Below are 21,744 nucleotides of genomic sequence, written 5' to 3' on the forward strand. Positions count from 1 at the left end.
CACAATCAAGCTATGTTTTTACTTTACTACAGCACAATCAAGCTATGTTTTTACTTTACTACAGCACAATCAAGCTATGTTTTTACATTACTACAGCACAATCACGCTATGTTTTTACTTTACTACAGCACAATCACGCTATGTTTTTTACTTTACTACAGCACAATTAAGCTATGTTTTTTACATTACTACAGCACAATCAAGCTATGTTTTTACATTACTACAGCACAATCAAGCGATGTTTTTTACTTTACTACAGCACAATCAAGCTATGTTTTTTACTTTATTGTATTAGTTTTTTGTATTTTTTAATGTACAGCCACTATTTAACAACTAATCATAATCGCTTTAAAGGACCACTCAATGCAGTAGAATTGCAGAATTAACAAGTGCATAAAATTATTTAACACCAACTCTAAATAAGCAGTAGATTTTGTTTGTGATAAATTTACTTTTGCTACAATTTTTGCACATGCTCAGTTTGTGCAAAATGTAATAATGGAAGCAAATTAGAAAGTGTCTTAAAACTGCATGCTCTTTCTGAATCATAAAAGTATATTTTGACTTGAGTGTCCCTTTAACACTGTGCTCAGTTCTTAAGGCTATAGTCCCAATATGATGAAAGTCAATGGGTCTCAGCTTTGTAGAGCTATATCTGAGCTCTCAGAAATGACAGCGTATGGTAGGAGGACCCCTATGCAGTAAAGGTCAGGACAGCAACCGGGTCTTCAACTTTAAAATGTATTAATAAAAACAATGATACAGAGCATTCAGTCACTATTAGCTTTGGGCAGTAGCTGAACTCAATATTAACAGCTAGAGTCTGATGATCTTAAAGGGACATGAAACCCAACATTTTACTTTCAGGATTCAGACAGAACGTGATTTTAACCCTTTGAGTGTTAAGCACTTTCCCACCTGGGTGCTAAGCTTCTTTTTTATTTTTTATGTCTTGGGGGTCTGTAGCTGCTTAGATGCCTGAGATGCCCTGCTCCTATACTTAACATTGTTAAGTATAAATAAAGTTGTGAGGTGACGTCATCACGCCATTGCGTGTGGCGTCACCACGCATAACTTAAAGCCCCGGCAATGCCTGCAGGCCCGATCGCCGGGGTAGGAGCCCCCAGATCTCCGTCAAGGTGGGAGAATGCTAGCGACGGCTCTGAGCCGTCGTTAGCACCAGAGTGGGCAACTCTGCAATGGCTCAGAGCCGTCGTTAGCACTCAAGGGGTTAACTTTTCTTCTTATCATTAAAGGGACATGAAACACAACATTTTTCTTTTATGATTTAGACACAACGTGATTTTAAACAACTTTCAAATTTGCTTCTATTATCTAAATTGCTTTATTCTCTTGGTATCCTTAGTTGCAAAGCATATCTAGATAGGCTCAGGAGCAGCAATGCATTGCTGGGAGCTATCTGTTGATTGGTGGCTGCACAAAAATGCCTCTCTTTATAGGTTCACCAGATGTCTTTAGATAGCTCCCAGTAGTGCATAGCTGCCCCCTTAAAAAAAGAATACCAAGATAATGAAGCAAATTGGATAAAATAAGTAAATTGGAAAGTTGTTTAAAATCACACGCTCTATTTGAATCATGAAAAATAAGAAACACAAAAATGTTGTGTTTCATTTCCTTTTAAACTCTCCAGTGAGATTATCTAAGAAGTCTTGACAGTATTGTAAGGTCCCTCAAAGAATTTCAGAAAGGTAAATTGTAGCTTGAGAGATGTTTACCTACATATGCAGGGTTTTGGTGTGATGGTAAAACACCTACATGACAATATAATGCTCAAAAACAACTCCAAAAGATGTTGCATAATTTTTCTCCATGCCAGTGAGATTTTGATTCTCAGGCCCCTAGTACATAGGACTGGAAGCTGCCTGGAGATCAGTTGTGGGTTGGATTGGAAATAATGTTGTCAGGGTCAAGGGTAATGTGGTTGGGATCTGAAGGGTCTAGGAGCATGGCTGGATGGTCTCCAGTTTAACTTTGTGAAACCAATATATTTTTTAGGGAAGGGAGTCTAGCACAGTGGGATGGGTAATTGGACAGAGTTCCCAAACTGGGACCATAGAAAAAGGTTTAATGGTTGGAAGCTCTGCACTTGTACATGAGGGTAGAATGAATTACTGTTTTCTGCATTTGTTATTTCATGGTGTAGTTCATATCCATAAGGGTTTACCATTTACCAAAGGTTCTGCAAAGTAGCCTAGAAGAAACCAAGGATTATGGAATCCTGATAGCAGCCATTAAGCACTGAGCTACCAAATGTACCCCTTGACAAAGTCTGGATGAAACGCGTAGGGTGGACTCTTTTGGCCAAACAGTGAACCCGTAGTGTGATCACAGAAGGAGAGCGGGTTGTTTGAACAGTCTGTAACATCAGATCGGGACTAAAGCAGTGTGTTCGAGCCGACTACTCCTGATCACTACAGTGCTACGATTTTGGTTTTCAACTTAAAAGGATTATTTGAAGTGCTTGTTTTATACATACTTCTTGTAAGTATGTTTTTATGTATGCATGGGATTTGTTATTTAAGTTATTCACTTGAATTGTGGGTCGCGCTGTTTTCTTTTCTCCGTTTTCTATACATTGTTAAAGGAATAGTCTAGTCAAAATTAAACTTCTATGATTGAGATAGAGCATGCAATTTTTTTTTTTTTTAAATCATTTTTATTATATTTCAACACATTTTAACATTTTCATATGTTTTCAAAAAGACAATGGAAAAAATAACTAAACATTTGCAAAATCAGACTTCCCTAGACAGTCCACAAAATACTAAAATCTTATAGATATAGGTATAAAAAGAAAAATATACTACAATTATCTTGTGAGCTATTCTGATTTCTGTTTACTTAATTAATAAGTTTCAGTCTGTTAACCCTTCACCTTTAAGGTTTTTCTATTGAAATATTTTTTCTCATTCTTCCTCCTCCTGTGTTGTCCCAATTCAGACAACTACTAAATGAATAAAGCAAAAAAAAAAAAAAAAAAAGAAAAAAAAAAGAAGAAAAAAAAAAAAAGGGGGAAAAATTAAGAAAAGAAGAGAAAAAAGGAAGGGAATTTTCTTCACTCTTCCCCTCCCCTCCCCTACCACTCGCCTGTGTTTTGATCAGTTACCATATCCCCAGTAGGACCAGTTCTGTATCTTGAAAGGGAAATATAATATATTCTATTTCTGTAGTCGAGAGGGATTTAATAAATGGCGCCCATTTACTAAAGAATTTCTTAATGTCAGATTCATTATTGATGTTCGTGTCACGTTGTTCTAGGATACATTGTTTTTTAAGATAATTTTTCAGTTCAACTACGCTGGGTATTTCTTTCGTTTTCCATTTTTTGAATATTAAATATCTTGCTGCCAAGATAGAGATACTGACAAGCTTTTCATTTAGTTGTTGTTCTTTATGCTTATTGAAACAGAACACAACCAGGTCTATTGACAGCTCCAGAGGGGAGATTTTAAGAGAGGTATTGATCCAGTATTCAAGTTTGATCCAGAATTGCCTAATCAGAGGGCAGTTAAATAGCATATGAATAAGATCGGCTGCAGCCAAGGAACATTTAGGACATTTAGAGAAATTTATGTTCTGAAGCTTATGGCCTTTTTCTGGTGTGTAGTGGAATTTATGTAATAACTTAAGGTGTGCTTCTCTCCATGTCGCTGAGAGTGTAGCCTGTGCTACTTTTTGTATGGATTTTTGGATAAGTTTGTAGTCAATATGTTCCTGAGCCAAAATTAGTCCCCAATCTTGAGCAACTTTCCTTAGCATATGTCTCCCTTCTACAGTTCCTAAAAGATAGTAACAGTACGAGATAGACATACAACCCTTCTTAACTAGCGTAAGCCAGTCCTCTAGATCTCCTAATTCCCATTGCCACTTTCCCTCCCTCATTAGCTCCGATGCATAGTGCCTTACTTGTAGAAACGCAAAGAAGTCCTTATTTGAAAGGTTAAAACTAAGTTTAATTTCTTCAAATGTTTTGACGCATTTGTTCTCTTTATCAATTAATTGTATGATCGTATTTAGTCCAGCTGATTGCCAATTTTTAAAGATCGTGGAGTCTAGTCCGGCTTGGAATAATGGGTTCCCCATTAAAGGGAGATATTTAGAGACCTTACAGTTTAAGGAAAGGAGCTTCCCAATTTTCCACCAGGCCTTTAAAGGAGTAAAGATCATCTTCAGTGACTTAATTCTGGGTGGCAGACCCTTGGGATCACAATGCAGCAATGCACATGGGAGATATGGGTTGCAGACGCTTTCTTCCAATGCGTTGTTCAGAACATAATTACTCTGGGAGATCCAGTCTGCCACGATTCGTGCTAAAAAGGCAAGGTTATAGAGCCGCAGGTCCGGTAATGCAAAGCCTGCAAATATTTTGGCTTGCATTAATTTATTCAAGGCTATCCTAGGTTTTCTCCTCTGCCAAATAAAACTTCTGAGCCAACTTTTTAGACTTCTGATGTCCCTATCATAAAGTAAGAGTGCTGTATTTTGTAATATATATAATAGTTTGGGGAGGAGAACCATTTTAAAGAGGGCTATCCTCCCCGAGATAGATAAAGGTAAGTTTTCCCAGCATTTAAGTTTATCTTTAATTATCGTCAAGATTGGGGGGATATTTAAGTTATATAATTCGAGGGGGTTCGTGGGTATTACTATACCTAGGTACTTAAATGAATCCTTAGCTGTTTTAAAGGGACTATTCAAAAAGGAGTCTTTATTTTTTCGGAGCCAGTATATTTCCGATTTCGTAGCGTTTATTTTATAGCCCGAAAAAAGCCCAAATTGATTGGTGATTTGTAGAAGCTTAGGTATATTAACCTTGGTATTGGATAGGTAAACCAGGATGTCGTCAGCATATAGAGCTAGTTTCATCTCTTGTCTACCTATGACAACACCTTCCAATTGTGACCTGATCCTGATGGCCAGTGGTTCAATACACAGATTGAAAAGGAGAGGAGAGAGGGGACATCCTTGCCTGGTTCCTCTGCTAAGCACAATTTGTGAAGAGACAATATTATTGACAATTATGCTAGTAGAAGGAAGATTGTAAAGATTCAAAATAAATTTATAAAAGGTCCCTTTAAACCCAAATTGGTCCAGAGATGCGAAAAGATGATCATGCTGTATCGAATCAAATGCTTTTTCCGCATCAATTGTAACGATAGCTAAATCTGGGGTTTGTTCCCCCCCCTCCTTCCTTTCGACGTTAAAGAAATGTTCTGTTACCACTAAAACCTCTCTAATTTTTGCTGAGGAGTTCCGTGAATTTAGAAAGCCTGCTTGATCTTTGTTTATGATATTCAGCAATATCCCTTGTAATCTTTTAGCCAAAATTGACATAAAAATCTTATAATCTACATTAAGTAGAGCTATTGGTCTATAGGACTCTCTTTGGGCTGGATCTTTTCCTCCTTTCGGAATTAAAGTTGTGAAGGATGCTGAAAAAGCTTTCGGCACCTCTTCTCCTTTACTATACATGGCATTATATAGATTATTGAGGTGGGGCGCGATCTCTGAGGACAAAATTTTATAAAACTCACTTGGTAAACCATCCGGCCCTGCAGCTTTATTTGTGGCAACTTCAGAGATCACTTTTTCTATTTCCTCCACCCGTATCGGAGCATTAAGAATCTCTATTGATTCTGCCGATACCTTGGGGCAACCAATATTACTCCAGAAGTTCTCTGCCTGTGTTACGTCAGACTTTCTCGAGGAGTATACCTCTTGATAATATTTGGTCATTTCCTTATGTATATCTGCATTCTCCGTGAAAAGCTTCCCTTCTACAAAAAGTTTTTCAATAAATGATGGCTTTTTATCATTTTTGACTAAGTTAGCAAGTAATTTGCCAGATTTGTTTCCATATCTGTATAATCTAGATTGTAGTTTTAACTCAGATTGGGTTTCCCTATGAATTGCAAATGTATCTTTGTCATTTTTAGCCCTAATATAACTTGCCCAGTTGGCCGGGTTTCTAGTCAAAAGCAGACGATTATATGAGTTAATCACTGCATTGTTTAACTCTCTTTCTCTGGATCTTAGTTTTTTACTCCTCATTGCGCTATAGGCGATGATTTCGCCTCTCATTACCGCTTTAGCCGCTTCCCATAGGATTAAGGGGCGTTCCCAATGATCCCTATTGTGATGAATATACTCCTCAAATTTAGTTTTCAGCTGTGTTTTGAATTTTATATCGGTGGCTAAGAAGGAGGGAAAGTGGAACCGTAAAGACCCTGTTTCTGAGGCTGCCAGTTGAAAGTTCAGAGAAATTGGTCCATGATCTGAGAGAAAAATGGGTAGTATCTTTGCTCTTATTTTGGCTGTACGCAGCCTTTCATCAATTAAAAAGAAGTCAATTCTTGACATAGTCTTATGTGCTTTGGATAAGCACGTGAATTCCCGAATGTCAGGATTCTGGATCCTCCATATGTCTCTAATATTCAAGTTTTGTTTAATTTTCGCCAACAATTTAGATTCTAGATTATCCTTTTTATTCTTTTTATGTTTCCCATTTTCCCTTAATCTGTCCAGAGGGCAATGGGGAGCCATGTTAAAATCTCCTCCGAGAATTAAGTAGCCTTCACGAAAGGAAAGAATTTTAGCCTGTATCTGATTCCAGAACTCTGGATCAATAGTATTAGGTGCATATATATTACACATGGAAAAAGTTACCTTGTCAATTTTAATCTTTAGAAATACATATCTCCCCTCCGGATCTGCCAGAGCCTGAATTGTCTCTGCTTTTAACCTTTTCCCCATTAATATAGCCACTCCCCTACTTCTACCAGTTCCTGATGAGGCGTATACTTCTTTTACCCATCCCTGTTTAAGCTTAAGTGTTTCCTCCAGAGTTAGATGTGTTTCCTGAAGGAAGACTATGTCAGACTCAAGCCGTCTTGCATGAGTTGAGATTGCCTTCCTTTTGATAGGAGTTGAAATGCCCCCCACATTCCAGGAGATTATCTTAAAATTGGCCATTGGATTGGTCATTCATCAGAAAAAGAAGGAGAAAATGAGTGAAGCGAGGAGGGGAGGGAGAAGAGAGGAGGAAAGGAAAAAAAAAAAAAAAAAAAAAAAAAAAAAAAGGGGGGGGGGGGGAAGGGGGGGAATTCTACCCATTCTAACAACCATCTTATATCTATGTTCAGAGCCTTGCCCATATTAATTATTTATTGCTCCTGAATATTTAGTTGTCGCAACAATTTTTCTGCCTCCTGTGGTTTATCGAAGAAATGAACCTCACCTTTCGCGTGAATTTTTAATTTGGATGGGTAGACAATTAAGGCCTGAAAGCCTTGTTGAATAAATTTTGTGCAGATTGGGGCTAAGTTTCTTCTCTTGGTAGCTGTCTCAACTGAGTAATCTTGAAATAAAAGGATTTTATTTTCCTTATAGATTATGGGCTGGTTTTTACGAAAATACTGGAGTAATGTGACCTTATCTTGGAAGTTGAGTAATTTCGCTATTATAGGTCTGGGTCTACTAACTTCCTGTCTATCTGTTATTCGTCTCCCCATTCTATGTATCCTCTCTACTACTATCTGTGGATGATTGGGGGAATTTTAAGCAGCTGTACTAGTACTTCAGAAATAAATGTATTTAGGTCTTCAGATTGACCCTCCTCGGGGACCCCTATGATACGGACATTGTTGCGCCTGGATCGGTTTTCCAGGTCTTCAATTTTATTCTGCAGTTTAACAATAGATGCATTATTAACTTCAATGTTAGAGCCCTGAGCTGAGGCGAGATCTTCCAAATCAGATACTCTCTGTTCGGCTTCATCTAATCTGTTAGAGAATAGTTTTATCTCGTGTCTAAGTGAATTGATGTCTTGTTTGATCTCACACTTTAATGCATCGAATTTAGGGGTTAAAGCCTCAGATATGCTGGATACTAAAGCCTGTACATTTGTTAGTTCATTTATGGCCGGAATAGGAGCTGCGAATATAACTGGTTCAGAAGGAGCTTCAATAGTGGCCTTTGTCCTCCTTTCCCTCTGCTTGGCTGCCATGACTGGTGAAGGAGTCCGGGAGTGAGAGTGAAGGAATTTGTCCATGTGCCGTGCAATTTTGAAAATAGATCAATATCGTGCTCGCGTACACCTCGTGTTTTATCGTGAAATCTTACTATTATAGTGTGAAAAGAGTGAATTAGAGAGAGAGAGAAAAAAAAAAAAAAAAAAAAAAAAAAATTTGAAGAAAAAGAGGGTGAAGGGGGGTATTATCAAAGTGATTATGGATAATAAAGTTAGAACCAGGGTGAATTTGATGTGAAAAATAAGACCTAGAGCAGAAAGAAGGAAAAAGAAATAAAGAAAAAGGGAAAATTTTGCTCAAGTATTAATCCTAAAAAAGAAAAAGTGAATGGGAATCACTAAACCAGCCAAGGCGAAGCAGCCGAGGAAAACAGAGTCAATTGAAAAAAAGATGGCTCAAACATATACCGAGGAGCCCACCTCCACTTCCAACAAGTAAGGTGCACTTAGAATATGCAGACAATAATTAACAGAGATATATGGCTGTTATGCCAAAATGTACCTTGGTTTTTGCTACCAGATGTAAGATTTGGATTCAGTCAAGATAAATTGTAAACTCTTTTGCTTGAAGACAAGACAAGAAGCAAAAGTATTTTACTTTAAGTAGATGAAGAATATAGAAAATTTTTAGCTTCAGTCCTTGTGTTATAGAGGTTGGCTTTAACCAAGGCCAATAATATAGCTCAGTGAAAAGAGCAAAAAACAGTATTCTACTAGTTTTGCAGAAATTGAACAAAGATAAGAGGGGTACCAACCCTAATTATCTCAGTTACCCTTGAGGCAACTCACGAGATTTTTCTCTATAGTGAATTTGGACCAAACCTAGATAAATATTTAGAGCTCCTTTGTATGCATACATATGGATATAATAACCTGTGTTAATTTAGGTTGTGCCTTCTAGATCAAGATATATAACAAAAAATGCCTTTGGAATATAAACCATAAACGTTTGCTATGAGTAGTAGTTAAATATTTGCCTATGAGATAGCGTAAGAAAACAAAAAATCTACTTTGCATATTCATTAATAAAACAAGGGTAACATTATGGTGTGCAGGATACAGTGTAACCTTTTTAAACTGTGTAGCGAAGATATGCGTTTAAGGAGAATCCCTCCACCCGCTCAAAAATGTGGAGGTTCTGTCTGAGAAATTTTTCACACAGGTACTTAACTCTGAAATAAGCACACTGTGTGCGCAAGATAAGGGCGAAAAAGAAAAGGAGAGAAAAAAAGGGAGACAAAGCAAAAGAAGAGAGCAAAAATAGTACAAGAAGGTCAGGCAATGGTAGACATTTTTTTTTTTTTCTTTCTTTTCACACACAATAAGTAGGGCTGTTGTGGCAACAGAGCATTATTTTACACCAAGGAGGAAAAAAAAGTTAGATAATGTGCCACTTAGCCCTGCTGAAAAATTCTTTACACAGTTCCAGGAGAGGAAAAAAAAAAAAAAAAAAAAAGTAAAGGGCTAATAGGAAAAAAAAGAATTCCCCTTGCGTGTGCAATGGTTATAGGCAAAGATGTTCCATTATTTCAAATAGGGATTCTCTTCTCCCTCTCACCAATTCCTTCTTCCCAACACTTTCACAGAGAACAAGGGCCTTGACTGTATAATCTTACAGTATTATGTTAACTGTGTGTCCTGTGCACATTTATTTATCAAAAATGTTTTTAGGGCTTACATTTAAATATATCTTAGAGACAAAGTCTTAACTCTCCTAGAGATCTTGGCCCTTGATTTATTTTGACAGGTTGCCTTATAATTACCAACTTCTCAGTCAGGGTCAGTTTTTATATCAAAATACGTTATGCTGGTTTTTTTTCCAATATGCCAACCACTTAGTCTTTTTAACCCGGCAGTGTAACTTCTTTTATGCTGTATAAAGTTTTCCTTTCTGTACAAATAAAGAAAATATTGATTCTTGTGTCTTACCTCCTCTTGTGCTGCCCGCCTGTGTTAGCCGAGGTAATTGCTGAAAAGGTAGTTGCTTGGCCCACGCCGAGGCAAGCTGATTCTTCTGCTGTCTAAAAAAGTGATCTTTCTTCCTGCTTCGTCAAGCCCACAAACCCTCACCTCCCCTCACGCAGCAACAGTGGGAGGGGAGGAGGGCAGATCCAGACAGACCACCTAGAGGGAAACGCACCTGCCAGAAGCCGGTCCTCCAATCTTCTGTCAAGCACAGCCCGACCCCACCACCTCCCGCGCAGCACCGGTGGGGGAGGGGGGGACAGCCACCGCCGCCGATCAGGAGCGGAATCCCCGGAGAAGCAACAGGTACCGTAGGTAGTTCTGTGTGATGAGATGTTACACTGTTAGAAGTAACAGGCGCTACAGCGACAAAGAGGGGCAGACACTTTCAGGAGATAAACTGTATGCAGGCTTAGGTGTAATCGGGTGAAAGATAGCCGATTTCCAGTTTACCCAGCAGTTTCCAGACCTCTTCCTTCTTCTTATAACACCCGCAAAGGGGAAGGAGCGACTGCTACCTTGAGCCAGATGTGTAGGGAAAAAGGCTGTTGTTCCGTTTAAAGTTAATTTTCAGACCGGGTGAAGGTGCCGGTCTTGCTAAGGTGGTTTGTTACCGTCTCAGTGGGATGGCTTTCCACCGATACAGGTTCCAGAGCTGTTGTAGCACACTATCCTTAGAGCAACCCCAGAATGGGATACGGCGCGAAAATCCACCGCCAAGAGCTACAGGACTGGAGGTCAGAGCTCAGCTACACCTGTTTGCTCCTCCTCCACCGGAACCCAGAGAATACAATTTTCTAGAGCATGCAATTTTAAGCAACTTTCTAATTTACTCCTATTATCAATTTTTCTTTGTTCTCTTGGTATCTTTATTTGAAATAGCAAGAATGTAAGAATAGGAGCCGGCCCATTTTTGGTTCAGCACCTAGGTAGCGCTTTCTGATTGGTGTCTAAAAATAGCCACCAATCAGCAAGCTCTACTCAGGTGCTGAACCAAAAATGGGCCGGCTTCTAAGCTTACATTCAAATAAAGATAGCAAGAGAATGAAGAAAAATTGGCAATAGGAGTAAATTGGAAAGTTGCTTAAAATGCATGATCTATCTGAATCATAAAAGTTTAATTTTGACTAGACTATTCCTTTAACTTTGTGCTTAGGAACCACAATGCATTACCACTCCTGAGCAGGATATGCCAAGTGATCCAATCAAAAGCGGCATACACCCACAAATCACAGGCCATTTACTGTTCAAGTGCAACATGGGATTACACATTGTAAATTTTATTTAGTGTTTAATCCCTTTGCAGATTTTAACAGAAAGTTATTGACAACAATTTATTTAATAATAATGTGCTAATAGATTATTTCATTATTGCAATTTCAAGTTCGTTTAGTCAAATTTATATACAAATTCTTAAACTGAAGAATATTTTTATTTGTTGAGATTTTTATTACTACACTAAAAAAGCACTTTAAATATGCATAAAACCACAAAATCAATTAAATTAATAAAATAGCTTAATGTATATAAAAAATAATCTAGTAAAAAAAAAATAGCAAATACAAAGGAAATTATATTTTATCCTTAAAAAGATAAAGAGAATAAACAATGAATATGCATGTAATTAGAAACTTCCTTACCAAGCTGTAGCTAATGCTGTAAAAATGCAAAAAAAGGGGAGTAATACAACTCGTGTTTTAAAAAAATAAAAAAACACACATTTTAAATGGAAATAAATCTTCTCTTACCTGAGGGCACTTAGCTGCGCTGTAACAATCTCCAGCTGTGGCAAAGGGAACAGGACGCCCATCGTGAGTTTGTGCAAACTGCAGATCAGTGGCTGCGCAAAATAAAAGAGGAAAACATATACATTGAATTCTGCATTACAATTCCAGTATTGTGTTGATTGGCTGCGGAAAGTGTACGGCAATGTTTTGGGTCATAGAAACTATAATCTTAGCAGTTGTGTGGTGTTATTGTAGTTTCAGCCCTTCTGGGACAATGCCACCTATGGGTTTGGAAGTGCAAAGGGTTTATGAACGTCACCTTGATGGCCACATTGTGTCTGCCATGTTGTCACCATAAACATAATGTAGTTGTAGTAATGTTGTCTTGCAGCAATATAGCAGGTGTCATTGCCTTGGGGGAGCTAACTTTCTTTAACTTTTCCTTGATTTCCAAATAAATCTGTAACATGTTGCAGCCCTTTCTGATATATCAGGTGCTAATCCTAACCCTTGTACTAAAACTAATCCTAAATCTATTCTACTCCTACCTGTAATTCTAAACTTAAAACTAGCTCTAATCATAGTCTTTACCTTAATACTGCATCTATTCCTAAGTGTAACCTATCTCTGATCCTATTTCTTTCTTTAAGACTACCCTATTGCCACCTCTAAGCCTAGCCATAAAGGGACATGAAACCCAATTTTTTTCTTTCATGATTTAGATAGAGCATGCAATTTTAAACAAATTTCTAATTTACTTCTATTATCTAATTTTCTTCATTCTCTTGATATACTTTGCTGAAAAGCATATCTAGATAGGCTCAGCAGCTGCTAATTGGTTGCTGCACATAGATGCCTCGTGTAATTGGCTAACCCATGTTCATTGATACTTCTTCAACAAAGGATATCTAAAGATTGAAGCAAATTAGATAATAGAAGTAAATTGGAATGATGTTTAAAATTGTATTCTCTATATGAATCATGAAAGAACATTTTTGGGTTTAGTGTCCCTTTAACTGTAAACTTATTTTAGTCCTCTAATATTAGCCATAAACCATAAACCTACCTCTATTCCTTTTCCTAACCCTAAATTTATTGGAATCTTACCTCTAATCCTAGCCTTAAACCTAACTGGAAACACATTTTGCTTATACTAAACAGAAACCTACCCTAATCCTGTCTCTAATATTAGACATAAACATAATATAAACATAACTATACTGCTCTTCCTTGCCCTAAATTTATCATAAAGCTACCTCTAATCCTAGTGCAAAGACTAACTGTAAACTTACCCCTTATGTTGGTCCGAACCTTAGCCTAAACCTAGAGCAAACCATAATCCTAAACCAAACCACAGGCTACCAAAATTTACCATATATTGAGATAATAAACCATAATATTCTCTCACCGAGATAATGAATGTCAAGTGTCTAAATCTAATGCCTCTCATCTAAACATATAAAGTAGCTTGTCTAAATTTAAACTGCTGAAGAGGGAATAATAAAGGTGTGAGATGTGCCATATTATTTGCCTCTACTCTCTGCATGTTATGTCATTTGGAGAGTCTATTCTTGGTTGTGTAAGGTTTTACTTGTCTTTCTAGGTTCGGTCCTGGAGCTCCAGTGGACCAATAAGAGCTATTTTTTTTCATATTTTATTACAATTTCTAAAATGTAAACAATTTTAATTGCCTTCAAATGAGATCATCTGTCCATAATATGTTTACAAAGTCATATAAACACAATTAAAATTGTTATACAGTTTTGACAAAGACTTTTGTCATTGTTTTTGAAAATATAAATTTATAAGGTGACATTTAGCAAAATAGTATAGATTTATTTGACTGATACCTTTTCTTTTTTTTTAAAGATGATAGTCTTTGTAGTACCAAGTTCCTATGGCAACTGTCTCTGCTGTACAATGAATTAATTGTTTTATAGCTTTGTGTTTTCTTTATAAAAATTCCTACCACCTGGTCTTATTTGTCGACAATAACACCGGGTGAATCAGGAATTAGGATAGATTATCATCTGACGGTTTGTCATAATTATTAATCTACCTGATTCTCCACAATTACCTTAGAGGGTCTATAATGAAATATTTGGTTCCTATCATCATGCCAATGTTTTGTGTTATTTTGAAAATATGACTTAATCATCTTTATAGTTTAATCTCTGTATTATTCTGTTTTCCTTGCTATTTGTAGTTATGTTATAGCGTTAGTGATTATTATAGAACTGTAGTTTATATCTCTGTAATATTTTGATTGCTTAAGTTTCTATTAAATGCTAATTATTAATAACAAAATACTTTAATAAAGCTAATTTTTTTGTTATTCATCTGGTGTCGGTATAATTAATAGACTGATAGCAAATAAAAGGATTCAGATTTGTTTATTACCTTTCATAATTTATAGAAAAATGTGTCATTTAAAATTGCACCATTTCACATAATATACTTTTATAGATAAAGGTAATATTCATAACAGGTTATCTGATTGGCTACAGTGTGGTGATGTCATGGGTCGTTCTTGTCCTTGCACAGAGTGCAAACTTTATGGTGTTTTTTATAAGTAGTGAAGGAATTGTGAAGTTGCCAAGGGGCCTTATTGGGAAGATGAGACCATGTAAAATGAACTGGGCATTATTTTACCTATATTTTAAACAGATTTATTAGTGGGCTTTCTTGCCATTACCATCTATAGCAGCTTGAGATGCCCAATACATGATTTGCTGCACATGAAAGGAGAACCTATTGCTAAGAGATTAAAACATTTACAACTGCAGCAACTTCGGAAATGTTCTTGAAATGCGGTTAATGTAAATAAATCTAAGTGTAAAATATCAACATCTCTGCTTTGTTCTTAGACACAAAAAAGGAACGACCGTGAGTATTTCTGGGGCATGATCAGAATTTTTCTCCTACATTAATGCAAACTGAATTTATATAATCTCTATTACCCCTGTGAAGTATCTTCTCTCGCCATCATGCCTCACTATTTCAAGTTTATTATTATTTTTTGCATATGTTAGCGTGGCCTGTTTTGTTTGTTTTAAAGACGTTTTTCTAATGTCGGTATCTTTCACTGATGTGACAAGGGGCAGGTACAAATCTGTCTGAACTGCAATATTGCTGCAATTTGTTCCGTAAGATATTGGTTTCACTAATGGGTTTTATTGAATCCTGGCCATTGTTTCATTTAGTTTATATAGTCTCTCAGTTAAAGGACTATGCAATGAGGTTGTTTGAACAGCTTTTTAAAGGGCTTTTTTGTTTCCAAACGTCTCAACCCTGTGTGTACTTACTAAAACTTATTTTTTAATAAAATGTACATTTGAAGCAGTTTTTTTAAATGTTTTAATAAAATGTACATTTGAACTGTTTTACCACTGCAACCTGGACTTCAAATTAGGGGTTTTACTATCCTGTGACTGACAAAAGGTGTTATCCAATCATGGAGCGCCTAATAAAATATTAATAAGTAATGTACAATGTATGGTTCTCCTTGTTGTGACACATCAATACCATTGGGAGTGTGCAGAAAGTGCCAGACACAGTTTAAAAAGACAGCCCGCCCAAAGGAAAATAAGTCATAATTAACCCCTTAAAGGGATACTAAACCTAAATGTTTTTCTTTCATGATTCAGATAGAGCATGAGATTTTAAGCACCTTTCTAATTTACTCCTATTATCAATTTTTCTTTGTTCTCATGCTACCTTGATTTGAAAAAGCAGTACTGTAAGCTTTAGAGCCAGACCATTTTTTTGTTCAGCACCTGGGTAGCACTTGCTGATTTGTGGCTAAATGTAGCAAACCAATCAGCAAGCTCTACCAAGGTGCTGAACTAAAAATGGGCCGGCTCCTAACCTTTTATTTCTGCTTTTTCAAATCAAGATAACATGAGAACAAAGAAAAATTGATAATAGGAGTAAATTAGAAAGTTGCTTAAAATTGCATGCTCTATCTGAATCATGAAAGAAAAAAATGTGGGGTTAGTATCCCTTTAATGATGGACAACATACCCTGTATAGCGGTAATCTGTAGAGCTTCGAGGGCTGCAAAAGGCAGGCAGGCAGTCATGCCGAAATAGCACAGTGTCTCCAGCATGGCCTGTTCTCGTACAGCCCTGGAAGGCCTTTGAGACGGGTGCTGTACACAGTACGTCACTGTTGTTAAGGGCCCTGTATAGGCTTAAAACAATGTCTATTTTCTTTAAGCTGACCCACACAAGTTAATAAAGGTTATTATGATTTGTCTTAATAAGTTGTTATTAAAGTTCATTGTTAATTAACTTCATTGTTAATAAAAGGTTATTGTGAAAATCATGCAGGCTGGACTCATTTTATTTTAGATACTTTTTGGGGAATGGCTATCCCTGCCTGTCAGTGGTGTTTGGTGCTGCCCAATAGCTTATTTTACATGGTTTCTTTACTTCCTCTGGTGATTAACAAATGCATCCTCACCTGTTGCCTAGCCAGCTTTCTATACAGCTTGTTTGTGCACTTATCTGTGGGTTTGTGGCTACTACATATTTCTATAGTGATTTGATTGGTTATGGTCCCCAAGTGGTCTATGGGGGACAAGAAAAAGGTAGTTAAAAAAAATAAAAGGAAAAACACATGACTTGCCATTATATTTTCTACAACATGATTTCACTTTTGAGATGTGTTTAATTGTCCTTTATTATGTGAAAAATGGTGTCTAACCCTAAGACTGAAGAATGCTGGCTATAATAATGCACACACACACTAAATTGCAGATTATATCATAAGATAAACAATTCTTGCTTTAAAAGCCATTTTCACACTCACTTATAATCTGCCAAGTGTCCAAATCCAGCCTCACTTTACTGAAGGCGGAGAAGCCTGCTGCTGTATAATCTTTTCGGCACTGACAGTCTTCTCGTCTGCTTCCATTATATGGACATTCAGTTGGGTTGTGTAATCTAGAATCATACAAGAGAGGTTTTACAGAACATGTTTAATATAATATTGTAGAACCCAAGGGGACTTTACAATCATGATTTTAGATTTAAAGGGACATTAAACACTTTGAGATGGTAATATAATATGATAAATTGTATATAATAAAACAACTCTGCAATATACTTTCATTATTTATTTTGTCCTCTTTGCCTGCAATTCCATTCTGAAATAGTGAGCTTTTCAGTTCCTGTTAGAAATGGAAGTGCAGAACACTGTTAAATCCAGCACAACCATTGGCTGCACACTCTAGTGACCTATGTATAACTGACCCTAATTGGCCACAGCAGGGAAGGTAACACAAGTTACAACATGGCAGCTCCCAGTGTTTTATAGACACTAAAACTTTACACTTATTTTGGCACTTTTTAAACAACTAATGAAACTTTAAAAAATACATCTACATGTTAGTCAAGGACTAATCTTTTCTTTGAATGCATCATTCTATCTAGCATTTATTTAGTGTTTAATGTCCCTTTAAGGGACAGTTGTTAAAGTGACATACCAGCGAAAATTGCAATTCGCATCAGATCATTTCAGTTTTGAATTGATGGTAGAACACTGACCAAAGCAAAAATGTTTCTAGCAAAAGATATTCTTATTTTAGTGAAACCGTTTGGTTAGCACAGGGAGCCGCATCTTCATACTGGGTGCCGCCATTTTTGAGCACTGCTATTGTTGCTTCCTGTGACAGAAGCGGTGCACTTTCACAGATCAGTAATGATGGCTTTTTGATAGCTGTATCTTGAACTTTAGATTAGCTCATCCAATAGAGGATATGAGCTTTACATGTTTTTAAGTTTTGATTTTTTTTACAAAATTTTAAAAGATACATAAGAAAGGTGCAGGAAAATTATAGAGCAATGCAACTGTTGCAGAAATGTACAACTCTCTCTCTGTATTGCGCAAGGTAAACTGTAGTGCAAGTAGTCGCTAGTCAAAAAGACAATTTCACTGATTTGTGAGTGTGCACCATTTCTATCATAGGGTGTGAGAATACTTAAGTTCCAAGATGGCGGCACCCAGTATGAAAATGCAGAGCTTGACCAACGGGTACATGTAAGGTTGTATAATAAGAGAACAATTTTAAAGAGCGCTGCACACAAGAGGAAAAACAACAGCACAGTGAGTTAGTACAAAGTTGTTTTATATGCATAAACATTTTAAGGCAACAATGCTATACATTGCTGTAAACACTGCTGCTGTATAATGCTGAAGGCATATGCATGCCCCTGAGCATACAAAAAATAAATAAATTTGTTAACAAAAGTAAACAGTAAATTTTTATTTTTTTGTAACTTGTATGCTCTTTCTGGATCCTGAAACTTATAATTTTGCCTTTACTGACCATTTTTAAAGGAATATTTTAGTTTATGAAAAGCTGTTCTTGGTGATAATCAGAAATTATTTTTAAAGGGAGGGTCTAATGCAAACTACAATGGGAATCTATAGCCCCATCATACTTTTGTAAGGAACTCTGCCACATAATTATGTTAAAGGAATATGAACATAATTTAAATTAAAAAAAATAACAATTAACTTCTATTATCAACTTTGTTTTGTTCCTATGTCAATAATGAGGAGACCTTTTATAATTATAATAAATTGAGACAGTTTAAGTGTAAGGTCTCATGTACATGTGATAGCACAAACGTAATATACTAATTAATCTGTAAATGTGGGAAGATATACATTGGTAAAACAAAACAGAAATTGAAGTATAGAGTACAGGAACACCTTAGAAACATTGGCAATTCCTTTGAGAAACGCAGTGTTTTAGAACACTTTAGATTGTATCATAATAGTAACCCAACAGGACTAAATGTGAAAGTTATTGAATGGATCAAACATAACAAATGAGATCACAATAGACTGCTCAAGCTTAGACAGAGAGAAACCTTCTTGATGTACACTCTGAAATGTTTACACCCAGAGGGGTTAAATATAGATTTGGATATACAGGCTTTCTTGATTTCACTTAATGTATTAGAAGAATACAACATTATATGAGGTGGTTATTATTTTAAATGTACTATTTCAATTAAGTGTTTTAAATATTCTTTTATTTTATGTAGTGCAATAATGATTTTTAGGGTACAGAAGATGTGAGCATACTATCTTTTTTATTTTGCAATGATAAATGCCTGTAGCTGTCGGCATTTATCGATGTGCGGCGGACATAATACGCCACATCGTATAACGTCCACGTGCATTTTCATAAATCGGCCCCTTAGACTTTAAGAGCCTAAGGTGCTCTCTTTTTCTGTTTTTAATATTGCCAAGTATGTAACATGAATTGTGACCACCTGGATCGCAGTATTACAGTCAGTAGACGCCTAACCCGTATCACTCTCGGTGGGATTTACAGACCAGCAGTTAAAGGTTGTGGACACTATTTAGAAACCCTTAGAGGACAGCGAACCAGGAGCGGACAGAGTACAGTAAGACTTCAGTCACATTATTTGGGTTTCAGATGTGCTTTTTATCTTTTTAATTCTGGTACGCAGATTTTATCTCAGGCTTGTTTCCCTGTTATTAAAGTGTTACACTTGAGTCCCGGTGGCGCTTTCCTTTTTTTGTCTTTTAGATTCAATGATATTCTGTGTTGAATAGATACCTAGATAGGCATCTGGAGCACTACAAGACAAGTGCTGTCATCTAGTGCTCTTGCAAATGGATAACATTCCGGCCATAGAGTGCTCCAGAAATTGTCTGGCTCCTAAAGATACGTCCCTGCTTTTCAACAAAAGATACCAAAAGATTGAAGAAAATTGATAACCGAAGTAAATTAGAAAGTTGTTAAATATCGCATGCTCTATCTGAATCATGAAAGAAAAATGTTGGGTTTAATATCCCTTTAAACAAAAGTCTATTTAGCCTTTTTTTTTAACTTGGGGCTTAGCACCATTTTATCGCATTGAGCTGATTAAAGGAGCATATACAGCCTCTGATTAATGTGTGTGCTCTATGCATATGCTTGACTGACAGGCAAGCCCACAGTACATATTCAGCATTCAATGGCTCATATTGCAGAATTGCTTGCCAATATAAGCAAGAGCCATAGCACCTACTCTATCCAAGAATGCCCCTTTAGGTCTTACAGTAACTAGATTGTCCTTTTAAAGTGAAATAAAAAATATGTTAAAACACGATATTTAAAGGGACAGTCAACACTCGAAACAACTTAATCCCATACCTTCGATCCGCCAAAGACGATGCGTCTGCACCGCATCCTATTTTGAACACTTCTAAGGTTATACGAGTAATCGTCCAAAGCACATACGTTTTTCTAATGGAGATATGGCAGCCAAACTCCCCCCACTGTTACATAGTAAGTTTCAGTTTACTTGAATCAGCCAATCAGAATAGGTCCATGTGTTTTGCATGTATTTGTGGTTGTATTCAAGATAACGATATGTAACATGTACACTGATTCTCTTTCACAAATAAAGTTTGTTAAAATAAAAAATAAAAAATTCTGGTGTAGACTGTCCCTTTAAAATGTGCATGCGTCACCGGTTTCTACTGAACGAGCATAGAATTTAATATAGAAGGGGACGAAGGAGGAGGGGGAGGAGTTTGGCTGCCATATCTCCATTAGAAAAACGTATGTGATTTGGACAATTACTCGTATAGCGTTAGAGGTGTTGAAGTCTTTGGCGGATCGAAGGTATGGGATTAAGTTGTTTTGGGTGTTGACTGTCCCTTTAAAAATAGGTTTCAAGCCTCAACAGCGCGAGGAAATTAATAGCCCGCCATTGGAAAAAACCTTTGGTTCTATCTAAAACAATGTGGCTAGAGGAAGTAGAAGAGCAGTTTGCTTTAGAACAATATGGCTACCTATGCCGTAATAAAATGGGTACTTTTTAAATGCCAAGTTTATATGGCAGGAGTCTCTCCACACTACGGCTGCCTTACTTGCCACTCGGGCCACTCACCCCCCCCCCCCTCTGCCTCATGAACTGAAGGCAGTAACTATGCTGACACTTCCGTGATTATCAAATAGACAAGACAACCATCATCTTATATACATTTTACACATATGACAGTACGTGCTGGATGGTTGCCTACCTTGCAGATGATGGATTACACTGTGTTAATGTGATCTCTTGTTTTAAGACTCAAATTTGAACCGGAGGATATCTTGCAGAATCAAAATGTTTATTTATCAAAATGTTTGTTTATTTGTTATATAAATTTATTGTTCTTTGCTGAAATAGGAACTTGGCTAGCTCATGCTCCGCTTGAATTAGTAAATGCCTTGTTTGTTTGACCCTTCAAAGGACCATACGAAAACTCTGTATAAAGGACATTGACTAACTGCCTCCATAGCAATAACCGAGTATATGGACATCAGCCTTAAACTGTTATTATGCACCTTTGTGGTCCACTATCATGTTGATGTTCATAAAAGATTATATTGTCAATATCTAAGTCTTCAATAAAAACAATAATTAAAAAAAAAAAAAAAATTGTTGGAAAAAAAAAAAATAGGTTTCAAAAGAAATTCAAATTTTACCTGTAGCCATAAACTTCTGAAAAGTTTTCAGAAACATCATTAGCAAGAGTCACATACTCTTTGGGGTTTTCTGTTTGCATTCCAGCGCAGTACACCTAAAAGAAAAAAAAAAAAGTCAAATTCCTGAGCTTCAGATGTCATATTTGTATGCAAATAGAGTCCAATATTTAAAAAATAAATTGTGCGCAAACATAAACTTGCCTTTATCACTTTCTCATTAACGATAATGTAATGTTCTCCATCCTCATCGATACTTTTTCGTATTTTTACATCTTGACAGTTTGTTGGTAGATCACCTAAACACGCAAAATAAATATTGCAACATAAGAGTTTCCAGAGGGGGTACATCATATAGGAAATCTCATTAAAAGCTGGGCATTTACCAATATTTCTAGGCTAGTAATAGTAGAGCTTAAAGGGACAGTTTACTCAAAAATGTTCTCCCCTTTAATTTGTTCCCAATGATCCACTTTACCTGCTGGAGTGTATTAAATTGTTTA

General features: G+C 36.5%; 1 protein-coding gene across 1 annotated transcript in view; it reads right to left on the reverse strand.

The window, feature by feature from the left end:
- The window catches only part of ADAMTS9 (ADAM metallopeptidase with thrombospondin type 1 motif 9), a 527,878-nt gene that overhangs the window by 40,804 nt on the left and 465,330 nt on the right, over positions 1-21,744 (reverse strand). Inside the window, exons 35-38 of the mRNA XM_053721004.1 lie at positions 21,446-21,540; positions 21,245-21,339; positions 16,555-16,688; positions 11,764-11,855 (exon numbers count right to left, since the gene is read on the reverse strand). Of these exons, the coding sequence (XP_053576979.1) occupies positions 11,764-11,855; positions 16,555-16,688; positions 21,245-21,339; positions 21,446-21,540 (416 nt within the window). The remainder of the gene's footprint in view (positions 1-11,763; positions 11,856-16,554; positions 16,689-21,244; positions 21,340-21,445; positions 21,541-21,744) is intronic.

The sequence above is a fragment of the Bombina bombina genome, chromosome 7 (assembly GCF_027579735.1).
Source record: "Bombina bombina isolate aBomBom1 chromosome 7, aBomBom1.pri, whole genome shotgun sequence".
In the NCBI taxonomy this organism is placed as follows: Eukaryota; Metazoa; Chordata; class Amphibia; order Anura; family Bombinatoridae; genus Bombina; species Bombina bombina.